Here is a 14,887-nt window from a genome sequence, read left to right as displayed (position 1 = left end):
TAACTGTCCCCCCCTCTGAGATATTGTCATCTCGGCAGCTCTGAGCCCAATTAATTAACTGAGCCAAAGTTTCTTAAGCACCAGCATTTGAAGATGTCACCATGGAATCACACCAGTGTTTGGTTTCAGTATACTTCAGCTGCAACTGCCCAGCCATCTCTCTTTAATTAGGGTGTTAAATATTTTAATTGAGTATCCTAACAGTACTCTTCAACAATAAAGTCAGCTGATTTAAATCACTTGGCCAATCAAAAGAGACAGAAGACATACCCTTTGTCAATCATCTGATTCCCTGTGATGTCACACTCTAGCTCAGACAGATAGAAGCAGGTTGAATTGACTCTCTGTTGCTGTTCTGCTAAGATGGGCCTGTTGCATGGTCCTCTCCGTTTGCATTCAAGTTATTTATGTATAAGGTGCCAGTCCAGATATATTTAGGCCATCACTTATCACTTTCTGCCAGTCCAAAAAGCTGCTTCTAAATTTGTGTTGTTACCATCTTTCAAACCATGGTATTTCATGGTTCCAGACTCTGTAACCCCTGTCTGTTGCTATAATGTTTTTGTGGTAGCTTATTATTATGGAGCAGGCCAGACACCCTCAAAACATTTCAAGAAAGTGGCCCAGACCAAACATTTCTAGTTGTTTTAAGCAGGTATATAGTGGATATTTCAGGAGAGATACAGTTGGTCAAACTACTTAGTTTTAAACAATTTATTTACAAGATTACTGAATGAAACATAAACAAAAGAGAACAGAATACAAACTAACAACCTGTCTAAAAACCCAGTAGACTATTCCAGTTTAATGATGCTGTTCCAAATACTTGCAACAATCCCCATAAACCCCTTGGCACAAAAGGTAAAATCAAACACCGGGTCGTATTGGGGAGAGAGAGAGGTGACAGCACGGAACACCCTCTTCCATGTAGCTATTTCTTGGATCAGTAGCCTCAAAACTTATTGGTTTTAGTGAACAGCTAGACGATTTAAAACTAAACCAAACTAGAGAAAAGCTGAGCTGGGAGAACTGGCCACTCAAGTTTATTTTAAAAACATGAAAGCCTGTTGCCTGAGGCAGTATCTGCTAGCTATAATAAAGTTGGCTCTAAAACCCATCCAAGCCAGACTTTTCAGAATCGCTTTTTTTACTTTTCTCTGGGAAAAATAGCCCAGGACAGCATAACCTTGTTAAAGGAGGAACATTGTCAAAGTTATCAAATATTTTCTGAAATCAGTTTGCTGCATTCATTCCATTGCATCTAGTTACTCTCTGCTGCTTCAAATAATTCTGCAAGATTGTTTAATCATGATATTTCAGAAACTCCCAGTGACTGTTACATTGTTTTCAGATGTTTAGCTATCTGAACGTTTTCCAAAAATATTAGTGTCTTGTTTTACTGAGAATGTGTAGAGGGTATAAGCAGGCGGGGAACGACAGTTAAGTTCTGCGTTTTGTGAAACAAGTGGTTCAGCTGTGCATGACGCAGATCAGATAAGACCTTGCAGGTAACAATGGGGTGCTGGAGGCAAGAGTAATGCGTTAACAAGGTGGAAAAGCATTCATTATGTAGAGCCATTTAACCAGAGGTAGCATTCAGTATGTAACATCCGTTAACAAGGTGAAAAGTATTCATAATGTGATGATAGTTATTCATTGTGTGGCAGCAGATGGCTCAATCTTTACAATCGAGTATCAATAGTAATGGTCTCCGAGTTAATATGTATGTTGCCTTATCTGGATGTTCCTCCCTGAAAAATTACTAAGTAGTTCATTGAGAAACTGCTGTTCCAGAGAAGACCATGAACTCTTATCCCTGTGTACATGGGCATTCGTTCTCTCTCTCCCTCCAGGGCCCGGAATAAATATGGAGGTAAAACTGCACTGTGTCTCTGAATATTTTGCTTCGACTGAGGGTAGAAGCGGGATGACATTACCACTGACGTTAAGACAATGGTTCTGTAATTTCCTTGATGAAAATCCAAATTAGAATTGTAACCTCGTACTGAATTACAGAAGTTTATTTTTACAGTTAATGAATGCAAACAAGTTCATTTCCCGTTCTGTATTCTGTTTGTACTCTTGTCTTTCGCTGGACTAATCTATAGCAAATATGGTTATGAAGGTAAGGTAAATATAGTCCAACTGGATGACAGGGTTGCTGTCTCATTGGAGATGAGGGAGATGACTGGTGATGGTTTAACTTGAAGGTCACCACACCTCAAGCAAGGGGAAATGTTGAGAAGGAAAGTTTTTCATGGTAACCTCCAGAAATTGGCATCATTCTGCATGCTAGCCATCCAGTCAAGTGAGTTTGCCGACTGACTGGATCCCCCTGATTTGGAAAAGTAAAACATTATTACACCTGTTCTTTGGGTGTGGTTAAAAACTACTGGTGGCAAAAAACATCTTTATCCGGTTAAACATGTTAGTTTCTGTGACCTCCATTCCATTAAATGAAATTGAGAAAAGGTCAGTCACTGAACTTGAAGTCTTTTTGGGCAGGCACTGGACAGTGCAACCTGGTTTTCTGGGATTAAAAATTCCAATTAATAACCAATTAGTTATGACCAGAATCAAAATCTCTAAGCCTGAAGTGATATTATGGCAGTATGGTATTATCCATACCTCTGGCTGAGCAAGTCAGGCTTCAAGTCCCAACAAGTCATGGCCACAAAGGTATATTATAACATACAAGCAGGATTTACTTTATTTTGAAATAAAAGTCTAGTTTGAAGAATACTTGTAATTCAAGTACTTATAAGGCAAAGAACTAGCATGGGCATAATGGTTAAAATGGTTACTTGTTATATTATTTTATATATTGAAAACTATACGTTGCAAGAGCGAAAGGGTACGATACCAGTGATTAATGCCAAAGCCCTGTTGCCTGTGGAGACGGTGATGTTTGACTTTCTTGTACAGCTGCAGTTTGTGTGGTGAAGGTGCTCTCACAATGTGGTTGGGAAAGAGACATTACAGATTATTCATTCAGCAACAGTGATGATTTGAAGAAAATGTCCAAATCAAGAACAGTTTGTAGTTTTATCATCATGCTTATAATTTCACAAAAATATTATTGGGAACTTTAGGCATTAGGCCAGAGAAGGAGATATTAGGTCAGGTGACCAAAAGCATTGCCAAATAAGCAGGTTTTGAGGAATGTCTTAAAGGAGGAAAGCAGACCTGAGAGGTTTTGGCTGCGAATTTCAGACTTTGTTGCTTTGGCAACTGTAGAAACAGTCGCACAGGTGAAGTAATGAATTAACAGATCATTGGGAGTCTCGATCAGAATGGGTTGTCGAGGTCTCATAGGGTGTGTCGATGTAGTAAGCTAGGGATGATCTCAGTTGGAAATTAAATCAAGGATGAGAGTTTTAAATTGAGGGACGTGGGCCGGGGTGTGTGTTGGCAGTTGAGACTAGATTGGGTTGGAATGTCTGGTCGGCATGGACGGGTTGGATCGAAGGGTCGGTTTCCATGCTGTACATCTCTACATCTGTCTCTAATAGTAACTTGATTTGAGTTACAGCAAGGTCATCCTTTGTTTAACTGGAATATCTTCTGCAATACACACTTCACCCACAGGGTGGTGCATTGTGCAAAAACTGCTACATAGCACCACCCAGCGTATTAAGATTACTCGGACAAGTAGCTTAATTGCATTCTTCATCATTAGATTTCAAGGAGACATTTCTAGTACTTGGATTGCAGGAGCAAAATTTGAAATGATAGCTTCACAAAAGGACTGCAGAGTAAAGAGTTATTTTGTTGCAAGGCTACATTTCTGGATGCCTATTGCCTTTTCATATGATTATGTAGGTTTCCATTTTCCTGAGCCTGGGAAGTGAATTTATGCTACTCTTCAACCACCTGAATATTAAAAGAGCACCATTATACTGAACTTGTACACGTACCCTTTTACACTGAGAATTCTTGCACTCAAGCCGTATGCTCAATATTGTGCTTGAAATTCCCCCTCACAATCATTGAATATGTTGAGAGTTAGTAATCTTGTTGGCTTTTCATTGTTTTGATGTTACTTAATTGACTTTGATTTGCAACTGTAAACTAGGGTCTGTGGGTAATAGCCTGTGTTGAAAGGGAAACCAACCAAACAAGCTTCTGTTTATTCATGAGAGTGGGCCTGGATGTTAATTGCAGATCCCATTCAAAAGATTCTGCAGATGCTTCATCGCTGGGGAAGAATATTGTTTAAACATATCTTAAAAGTTGGCTATTAACGAGGTCAGTACCTGGGAATTGCTTCCAGTAAGTCTGGTAAAGACCTTTGTGCTCAGGCAGGTAGTGGTCCGAATTTGAATTGGGTTTGTGTTTGTGGGTTTTTTTTGAGATTCTACCTGTTGATGTTAGAACATGAATGTTTAACCTCCCATAAGTAGCTCTTGAATGCTCGGTTGTTTTAAATACAGTATTATTGACTTTATCTAAATGAACTGAAAAAGTAACCCAGATCTTGATTTCAAGAAAATCAACCAAAAAAAAAATCATCTCTGCCTATGGCACAACAGATTGTCAAAACTATTTAAGAAAAGTGGGCAGGTTTGTTTTTTTTTATTTTAACTGTTCACATGAATGGATATTTTGCATTTAAAGCATAGACCAATTAGATTATTTTGCTTAATTTAACTCTGCTACAGTTACTATCTTTTTAATAAATTGAAAAGCTTTAAGATACAAACCAGTATTTGAAATTGATTATTCTGTAGTTGGCTTTTCAGAAGTCTGGTTAGGAACCATTGGATCAATTTTGAGGCACTTTGAATGTTTTAATTTAGTTGCTGTAAGTACAGAAATAGGCTGATTTGGTTCTGTTCTGCATGTTGTAACAGAGTCTGCTAATTTAGCACAGAGTAAAAACCAAAAAACTGTGGATGATGTAAATCAGAATCCAGAATGGAAGTTGCTGAAAAAGCTCAGTAGGGCTGTAGTATCTGTGAAGGGGAATCCAGAGTTAATTTTTTGGGTCCGATAATCCTCCCTCAACATTTCTGGTCTGTCCACCTTCTCTCATTGAGTTTGAAAGTTCAGGGTTTGCTCTTGGATTTGAGGATGCAATCAATGCACTCTGGCGCAATACTGAGGGAGTGGTCCACTTTTGAAGCTTTTTTTATACCAGGATGGCCTGCTTCAGATGAATGCAGAAGATCACTTGGCACTTTTCAGGAAAGATGGAGTTTTCTGTTGTTACTACCATTCACCTCACTTATTTGTGGGAGCTTATTAAATAACTAGTTGTCTTTGGCATTTTGTGATCCTTCCAGAGACCAGAAAATGCAAGTTCGCTCCATTCCATTCCATTTTGCCTTTAGTGCATGAAATTTGTAGTCAGACATTGTTATCATACAAAATTGTTTTGTGCTGTATGAGAATAAGTTACTTGTGATGATTTAGTGATAAGGTACTGATACTTTATTGGAGAGGAAAATCGGAAAACGGCTTTTGTGTGCAAAGCTTTGGTCATGGACCTGCTGTCACAATTAACATCAATGTTTGCAGTCTCTGTTGAATATGTTGAAATCCTGCTGCTTCATGTTGCATTGTAATGGAGCAAGGCAAATTGCAAAACTGTCTACCTTTTTTGTTTGATTTGCCTCACTCTTAATGCCTGATGCTGGTGTTTCTTGGTAGATGGCATAAGGTCTTGTTTCAGTACAGACTGCCTATTGACTTCCTCTTTCTATTGTACCAAACCATCCCAGTGTGTCATAATAGTTTGGAAGTAGAGTCCTACAGCACAGAGACAGACCCTTTGGCCCAAGCTGGTCCGTGCTGACCAAAATGTCCGTCTACCCTAACCCTATTTCCCTGGACTCTGTCCATATTCTTCTGAACTATTCCTATCCATATATTTGTGCAAATGCCTTTTAAATGTTGCTAATGTACCTGCCACAACCATTTCTGTTGGCAGCTCATTCCATGTGTGTGCCACCCTCTGTGTAAAACTGTTGTGACTCAGGTTCCCATTAATACCTTCCCCTCTAACCTTAAGCTGATGTCCTCTAGTCCTTGATTCCCCAACCCTGGGAAAAAGACTGAGTGCATTCACCCTAACCCTGCCTCTCGTGATCTTATACACCCTTCAGAAGTCTGGACCCTAAAGAAAGAAGCCCCAGCTTGTCCACGTTCTCCCTACAACTCAGACCATTGAGTCCTGGCAGTATCCTTGTAAATTTCTCCTTACTCTTTCCAGTTCAATAACATCTTTCCTATAGCAAAATGACCAAAACTGAATGCAATACTCTGTGTGGCCTCACCAACATCCTGTACAACTGCAGAATAGCTTTCCAGCTTCTATGCTCAATGCCCTGTCTGAAGGCAAGTATGCCAAAAGCCGCTTTCATTGTTATGTCTAACTGTGACTCCACTTTCAGAGAACCGTGCATCTGAACTCCCTCTGTTCCACTATGTTGGACTGCCCTGTCTACTACTAACTGGTTTAGTGCTTGCCTTTTGTAATGTGCTGCAATCCAGTGCCTCCACTGCTCTCTTGCTTGTGGTTTGGTGACCAAAGAGGAGTTGATTTGAGCAAAGGAGGAGAAAGGACTGAAGTAACAGGTGGGTAGATTTGGTGGAGTGAGTGAGCACTTAATGGATTCAAGTGAAATCCAAATGAGCAGATATTGTTGTATGGCAAACCTTTATTAACTGGTATCTATGGGACTAAGAGTGTTCTAGTTGATCAAAAGATCCACATAATCAGTGTAAAAATGAGCATTTAATAATAGAGATGTAATATAGGAGGTCTGCACATCACTGTTATACTTGACCTTACAACATATATCACTTAAATATTAATGCAACTTTGCCTGAAATAAAATTACCAGCAGAGAGCCTTCTTGCTTGCCTCCTCAACTGACAGCTCTGCCTTGCAGATTGCAGTAATACAATAGACTTCTGGTACCTCAGGTCATCGAGTCACAGAAGTGTACACGTATAATTTTTGTCAGTTTATTCAGTGTTGGTTCTTGAGTTGCTGATTAAAACAACATTTGCTGTTTGCCCACTAAAGACCCGAGTATATGGCTGTTGTATTCATGGCATAAGGGTCTTGCATTAAAATTTAGATAACTGAATTTTATTTCAGTATGGAGTCTGATTTCTTCATAATCTTAACTGTCTTCAAGATTCAATTTCTTTTAAACTTGAGTCCTTTCTCTTTTGCTTTGTGTATGTTTAATTTGACATGGACTAAAATCTTATTCATAATTTCTGGTTTGGTCTGCAGTTTCAGTGAGGGTTTTTGTCATCTGATTTGCTTTCTGTGGCTGTAAATCCCACAGATCCTCTGTAGAGGGCAGCCTTTTGAAAATGTCCTCAAAATACTAGAGTCCTGCACAGAATCCCAAAACGTGTGGGAAACGGGCAGTGAGATGAATGATAAACATTTACCCAGCATATGAACAAACTCTCGTGGGGAATTAAATGTTTAGCTAGTACATGAATTAGCTATCGATAGCTACGTTCGGTACTCATAGGGAGGGCCTCAACCGGGACTTTGGGTTCATGTCACATTACAGGTGATTACCATTGCACTATGCACATGCACACAGATATTCCTACACACACACACACGCACAGACACAGGTGTACACACATGCGTGCGCGCGCGCACACACACGCGCTCTCTCTTCTCGCTCGCTCTCTCTCAACCCCCACTCCAGACAGACAAAGACCCACATGCACGCACACATTTTGTGTGGTGAACTTTTATTGCAGAATTACATTGCACTTTGCTCAAAACCTGCATATATTCATGTAGAACTGAGCTCAAAAACTGCATGAATTTATGTAAAACACTGTTATCTCACTTATTAGATTAGAATCCATCTAAACATCAGGTCATAGACAGAGAACACAGGGGGCCAACACCTTCAACATATTGTCTAGCTATCACCATTGTTAGCAGCTAACCCGAGAATGCAACTTTAAAAAGAAGGGTTTTGTGATTTACACACAGAATACAGTGATAGTTTCACTTCTTTCAACAGATGAAAGGCTTAACAGACAATCAATTTTTCAATGTATAATTTCAGTTACATCACACTGCAAGTTTTTGCTATAAATTCTGTTACGATCGAGCCCTCCACAATCACCTGATGAAGGAGCGTCGCTCTGAAAGCTAGTAGGCTTCCAATTAAACCTGTTGGACTACAACCTGGTGTTGTTTGATTTTTAACTGTGTGCACCCCAGTCCAACACCGTCATCTCCAAATCAAGGTATGAGCAGGAAGGTAAAGAGTTAAGTTTAGGATTGCTTGACAAAAGACTCAGCTAACATGACTTGGATCAGATAAGAACTTGCAATATACAATGAGGTGCTGGAGGCAAGGATAGAGGGTTAACCGGGGGAAAAAAATTCATTATGTAAAGTCATTAACAAGATAAAAAGCATTCATTATGTGAAGCCAGTTAAGAACATTCATTATATAATGCCAAATGGCTTAATCTTTACTGTTGATGCTCGCTGATTGTAACGGTCACCCAATCAATATTGGATGCTGCTACTTGTAAGTGACTATATAATTCCTCAAGAATCTGTTCGAGAAGATTTAGAACTTGTGTCGCTGTGCATGTGGGCGATCGTTCTCTCTCCCTCCAGGGCCTGGAATAAAGATGGAGATCAAACTATACTTTGTCTGAGCGTTTTGCTTCGATTGACACTGGGATAGGGAAACGGGATGACATAAGGAATGACCGTAATTGTGATCTATCAGGATGCCATATACACCAAGTCCTGTCAAATTTCTCATGTCTTAATTGGCTACCCTTTTTAAACAGTGATCCTGTGTTTAAGATTCTCTCTGCAAAAGAAGCTACCTTTTCACATCTACCCTATAAAGACCCCTTGCAATCTTGTATATTTCAATCAGATTGCTTCTTCTCAGCTTGAGTGGATACAAACCACGTCTGTCCAACCTTTCCTTATTAGGCAATCCACTTGTTCTAGGTAATCGTCTGATACATCTTCTCAGGTATTCTTTAAAACCATTCTTCTTTTTGAGTAGACTAATATTGGACATAGTATTCCAGGTTTGATTTCACGAGTCGTTTGTATTACCTACCTCTGTTTACTTCTCCTTTAATAAATAACGTTCTGTTAGAGAAAAGCAAAATACTGTGGAAGCTGGAAATCTGAAACAAACACTATGGAGAAACTGAGCAGGTCTGGCAGCATCTGAGGAGAGAGAAACTTTTAAAGCGGAGTCCAGTATGGCTTCAGAACAATACATTCTATTAGCTTAATCACTTGTCATATCTAAATCTTTGAGATTCATGCTCTAGGGCATACAATTACCTTTGCAGTGAGGTCCACGTTATTGTCTTGGATGAGGAACGTGAATTCAGTAGCAAAGTTTGTGGATGGCACAAAAGTGGTTGGAAAGGTACGTAGGATGAGTATAAAGTCTGTAGAGGCTAGTGGACAAGTTTAAGCAAGTGGTGAGAAACTTAGCTGGTGAAACACGATGTGGGAAATGTGAGATTATGCACATTAACAAGAATAAAGGGACTGAATGTTATTTAAATGGAGAAAGATAATTGTAGAAGACTGCAGCACAGATGTTTGCGAGTTATTGTGTATGAATCATCAAATAATAGGGAAGACCACGGTCACGTTGGCTTTGGGAGTCTTTATTAAAGCTAGACTATAGGTGGAATGCTTGGAGCAGTTTTGGTTCCCTTATCTAAGTTAAGATATACTGGCATTTGAGGCAGTCCAAAGAAGGTTCACAAGGCTGATACTGAGCATGGAAGAATGGTCTTGAGATGAGATTGAGTAGGTTGGATCTGTATTCATTGGAATTTAGAATGAAAGGTGACCTTTTTAAAATACAGAAGATACAAAAATGCAAAAGAAGGGGCGGCACGGTGGCTCAGTGGTAGCACTGTTGCCTCAGCACCAGGGACCAAGGTTCGATTCCTGCCTCAGGCGACTGCATGGAGTTGGCGCATCCTCCCAGTGTCTGTGTGGGTTTCCTCCAGGTGCTCTGGTTTTCTCCCACAATCCAAAGATGTGCAGGTTAGGTGAATTAGCCATGTTAAATTGTCATTAGGATATGTGGTTTAGGTATGTTAGTCTGGGGTAAACGTAGAACAGTAGGGGAATGGGTCTGGGTGGGTTACTGTTCGGAGGGTCGGTGTGGACTTGTTGGGCCGAAGGGCCTGTTTCCGCACCATAGGAATTCAATATCTATACTTAGGGACTTGACAGTTAGATGTGGAGTCTAAGCCCAGAGGGCATAATCTTAGAATAAAGAGTCATCCTTTTTAAGGTAGAGACAAGGAGGAATTTCTTCGGATGAGCAAATAAATGAAATTATTTACCGTATTAGAAGGGCTGTCGTATATATTCACGGCTGAGATACAGGAAGTTAATCAATACAGGAATTGAGGATTATGGAGAAAAGACAGGAAAATGGTGTCGAGTATTATCAGATCACCTATAATCTCATTGAATGGCGAAGCTGACTTGGTTGGCTGGCTAACTAGCTTGCTTCTTCTGTTACATCTTTTGGTGTTGATGTTTTGGCAGGAATAAAATACATTAACTTCATAGTTTGCCTTATTATACCATTTTGCAGATCTTTCCCCATTCATTTAACCTATGGCCCTCTGTAGTAACCTGTTCCCATCTTACCCCAATCACTTTCATATTATCAGCAAATATAGCAACCATAGCATTTTGTCCGTTCATGTCATTGTAAATTTGTCAAAAAAAAGACTTTAGGTTCCAGCACTGATAACTATAGCACACCACTTGTTATGTCTTGCCAGTCAGAACATAACAAGTCTCCTGTGTTTCTCATCATCTTTTCGGGTCATTGTTGCCTATGAGCTTTTTTTGTCATAATATCTGTGGCATCAAATACCTTGTAGATTATCTCTATATCAGTGACTCCATTTAAGCAAAGTAGCATGAGGTGTAAGAGTAGGTTATTCTCCACTTTGTGCTAGTACCACTTTCAGTAAGGTCATGGTTGAACAACCTCCACTTTCATATGCAGTGCCCAAATCCCTGAATTGCCTAAAGATCTAAAAGTCTTAAGTACGTTTTTGGGCATCCATAGCTTATTAGTACAACTGTCTAAAGATTCCCAGTTATGTGAGCAAAGAAATTTCTGCTTCATAGTCCTAAATATCTGACATCATTATATATGAAGATTTATGAGCCCCAGTTCTAGACTCATCAGCTAGTGGAAACATTTCTAGCATCTACTCAATTTCTTGTATCTAAAAATAACCAATGCCCTCATCCCAGCAATCAGTTTTGTGAACCTTTTTATGTTTCTTTTTACTTTGAATATGTTCTTTTGGGAAAGGTGACATAAAGGTATGGTTACTATTCCAGGATGTGGCCTCGAAGTCTTGTCAAAATATTTTTTGCTTTTGCTCTTGACCTTTGCTACAGAGAAGTTAGACCAAACATCAAAATATGCTTTGCTAATTCTAAATGTGAGTGCTGATAATGTTTTTACTGTTTTCTAACAAGTCAAAAGTATTTAACAGATCTCAATGTAGCTTAGTACGTTGGATATGACTTCAAAGAACTGATTAGTTTTATGGAGATGTAAATTTAGATTCTGTATATGTTTAAAAAAATCTGTTAACATGGGATGTGGCGAATTGCCTTTCTTTCAGAATATGGCTCGAGTCGGCTGTTCTAGTGTTAGATTCTTTTTTTCTTGAGATTCTTACACACTTGATGCAACTGTAGACAACCAAAATTTTATTAAGCATAGTACAGTATAAGCTTTCTGAAGAAACCCTTTAACCCACTTCGCGATACTTGCAAAACCATGTCAAGGGATCTCCCTGAACAAAGGAAACAGTCCTATTGTATTCAGAGTCTTTACATCACCATCAGTAATGCCTGCAAAACAATCCCAAGTCACTACCCCATAGTCACATGCCACTCAAGACACAATGCAGTGGCCACATCATTTACAGAAACAGTATAATGTAAATCATCCCCATGTGGTCAAGTCTGTTGTAAATCGATTTTTTTTAACTACAGGGAGTAGTCAAAATTCCAACTGCACTGTTCTTATTGATCTTAACTAGGATGATGATGTAGTCCTTTTACTCTAAATAACTAGGAAATGACCATGTAAATGGTTCCGAGTGGCAAGGGATGGGAATGTAAATTCCTTACAAGCTATCTGTAAAGCAGATACATCCCACCTTAGCCTCAGGACATCCAACTTCCTTTAATGTCTCACTGGTGCAAATTGTAGTTTTAAAATGTGAGCAGTGCCTTCAGAATGGGTTTAGCTTGAAGTAGCTTCAGTAGAAGGGAGGCTTGTAAAACATTTGTAGTGGAGAATGTGGGCCTATTAAAGAGTTGTATTGCCTGTTAAATTTATAACTTTATAAATTATGCTCTGCATGCAGTTCTTGTCAGGGGACAAAATCTTGAGTCCTACTCCAATATTGTATCCAAGGGAGGATTGGTTAATGTGTAAGAAAATAGTAATGGAAACAGACTGGTGCTTTCAGGATACAAGTCTTCAAGATCTAAATTTTCATGTCATTGAGTAAATTGAACCACTAAATGTATTCTGACTTTGAGAAGGTGTTTGACGAGGTACTTCACGAGAGGTTAAGGCAGAAGAGCCCATGATATTATGTTGGCATGGATAGAGAATTGACTTGTGGGCAAGAAACAGTAAGTGGGGAGAAGGAGTTCTCTTTCCTGGGTTGATGGCCTTTGACCAGTGGGGTTCTGCAGGGATAAGTGTTAAGACCACAGTTGTTTTCATTTGGAGAAAGAAGTGAATGTAGTGTTGCCAAATTTGTAGGTGATAGAAAAATAGGTGGAAAAGCAGTTGGAAGAGATTCAGTTTCCAGAGCAATATTGATAAGTAAGTGGGCAAAAAGTTGTCAAATTGAGAACAGTAGGGGAGAATGTGAAGTTGTGCATTTCAGAAGGGAGAACAAAAGAATGATTTGATTGGGAGAGCAAGAAAGAAGGCAGAACAAAAAGTCCCTGGGTTATGAATGAGTTCTGTTTTTAAGTCTGTTCATAAGTCGAATTTGTATAGAAGTCAGAACAGTTGCATATAGTTCACATCTAGAGTCAGTTCAGCAAATGTTTGAGTATATATTTTGCCTAAAATATCTTAAATATAATACAGTAATGTAATTTCAGTACAGTATTTATAATTGAGAATATATGTGTATAGGTATAAAAAATTCAAAATGGCCTGTCCATTGGTATGAACCATTGTGTGTAACTTAAAAAAAACTTTACGGAGGTCGGTTCGACATCACAGGCGTTCGTAAGTTGGGTATTTAAATGGAGAAAAATTGCAGAAAGTTACAAAGGACTTGGTGGTGCTTGTACAGAAACACAAAGCAAGCACACAGGTGCTCTAGTTATCAGAAAGGCGAATGGAATGTTTGCCTCTTATTTCAACGGTGTTGAAATATGAGCGTAGAAGCCTTACTGCAACTAGAGAGAGGCAAATCTCAGCCTCCTTCTTGGAAGCAAGACAAGTAACTGCGGTGTTGGTGAGAGAGCACATTGGGACCAGTTACCTTAATTTTATTAGTTTTAAAATAGTTCTGGAAAAGGATAGGCGTGGTTCACAAGTTAACGTTCTAAATTGGGAGTAGACAAATTTTGGGATTAAACAGGAAGTTCCAAAAGTTGATTGGGGGGAGGGTGGGAGGGGGATGCTGTTCACAGTGGGAGTCTTTCAAAAGTGAGAAGTTCAGGGCTAACATGTTCCTGTTAGTGTGAAGGGGAAGGCAGGCAGGATAATTTTGAGGCTGTAGTCAAGAAAAAGGAGGAGGCATTTGCCAAGTATAGATAGCTAGGATCAAGTGAATCCCTTGAGTATAAGGGCAGTTGGAATAAATGTGAGGGAATCAGGATGTCATGAGATCACTTTAGCAGATTAGGTTAAAGAGAATCCAAAGTGATTCCACAAGTGTGTTAAAGGCAAAGAATAACTAGGGAGACAGTAGGACCCCTTAAAGATCAAAAGAGCTGTCTGTTGAACCACAGGAGATGGGTGAAATCCTAAACATATATTTTGCATCAGTATTTACTGTGGAGAAAAGTACAGAATCTATTTTTTTCTTGTTCGATGGAAAAATTAAGTTTGATTTTCATGACCTTTGTGCAGAATTTCATTGCAGATTTTGACAGTTTTCATGGTATCATGGTTGAAAATCGCTGACGTACATTATATACAATTTTCTGATCACCTGGGCAGGCATATTGTCTTTCTGAAAATCTGTGGTCCTTTTTGTTGTTGGCTGCCAGAATAGTTTTTTAAAATGCCTTTCTCTCCTCATTTTGCTTATATTGGGAATCTGTAGCTGCACTCTGAAGAAATGCAAATACATTGGACAACATAGTACTTTATAAAAATATGTATAACGCTTCCTTTTACAGTGAAAGCAAGCTGAATACATTAGTGCAGAAGCTTCATGAATATTTGGCTCAATCAACAGAACAAGGCGAAGAAACTGTATCCTCTCCAAAGCTCTGTCTAAATCAGTTTTCAGGTAACTTTTTTTCATGATCAATCAGTAAGATGCAGTGGGTCCTTTTTGCTAATTATGGTCCATGATGTGTGTTTTATAAATATTTTAATGTCATTTATTTGAGTTTCAATTTTTAGTTAGTGGCTTATGGATTTTTGTATGAGGGGGCTTAATGATGGACTCATCAATATCTGTGCAGCTTTTTATTTTGAACAAGTATGTGGAGAGTTGCTGAAATTATGTTAGGCATTTACATTGAGAGAATTTTAGGATCCAACATCAAACAAATCAGAACGTAGCTAAGGAAAGATAAATTAGTATTTGGGGCAGTCAAGGATGCTTATCCTGGATTTGGAGCTTTCTTACAAGT

General features: G+C 39.0%; 1 protein-coding gene across 5 annotated transcripts in view; it reads left to right on the top strand.

The window, feature by feature from the left end:
- Window positions 1–14,887, top strand: part of atrx (ATRX chromatin remodeler) — a 230,120-nt gene that overhangs the window by 19,364 nt on the left and 195,869 nt on the right. For 3 of the 5 annotated variants that reach the window (XM_060832473.1, XM_060832471.1, XM_060832470.1), the window contains exon 2: window positions 14,426–14,538. The exons of the other annotated variants lie outside the window; for them this stretch is intronic. Coding sequence is in view for 2 of the 3 variants with exons in the window: in XM_060832471.1 (XP_060688454.1) it covers window positions 14,426–14,538 (113 nt within the window). In the remaining variant the exon portion in view is untranslated. The remainder of the gene's footprint in view (window positions 1–14,425; window positions 14,539–14,887) is intronic. 5 annotated transcript variants of the gene reach the window in all.

The sequence above is a fragment of the Hemiscyllium ocellatum genome, chromosome 11 (genome assembly GCF_020745735.1).
Source record: "Hemiscyllium ocellatum isolate sHemOce1 chromosome 11, sHemOce1.pat.X.cur, whole genome shotgun sequence".
Lineage (NCBI taxonomy): Eukaryota > Metazoa > Chordata > Chondrichthyes > Orectolobiformes > Hemiscylliidae > Hemiscyllium > Hemiscyllium ocellatum.
Note: the sequence above shows the minus strand (reverse complement) of the source record. Positions and strands in the feature narration are given on the sequence as shown.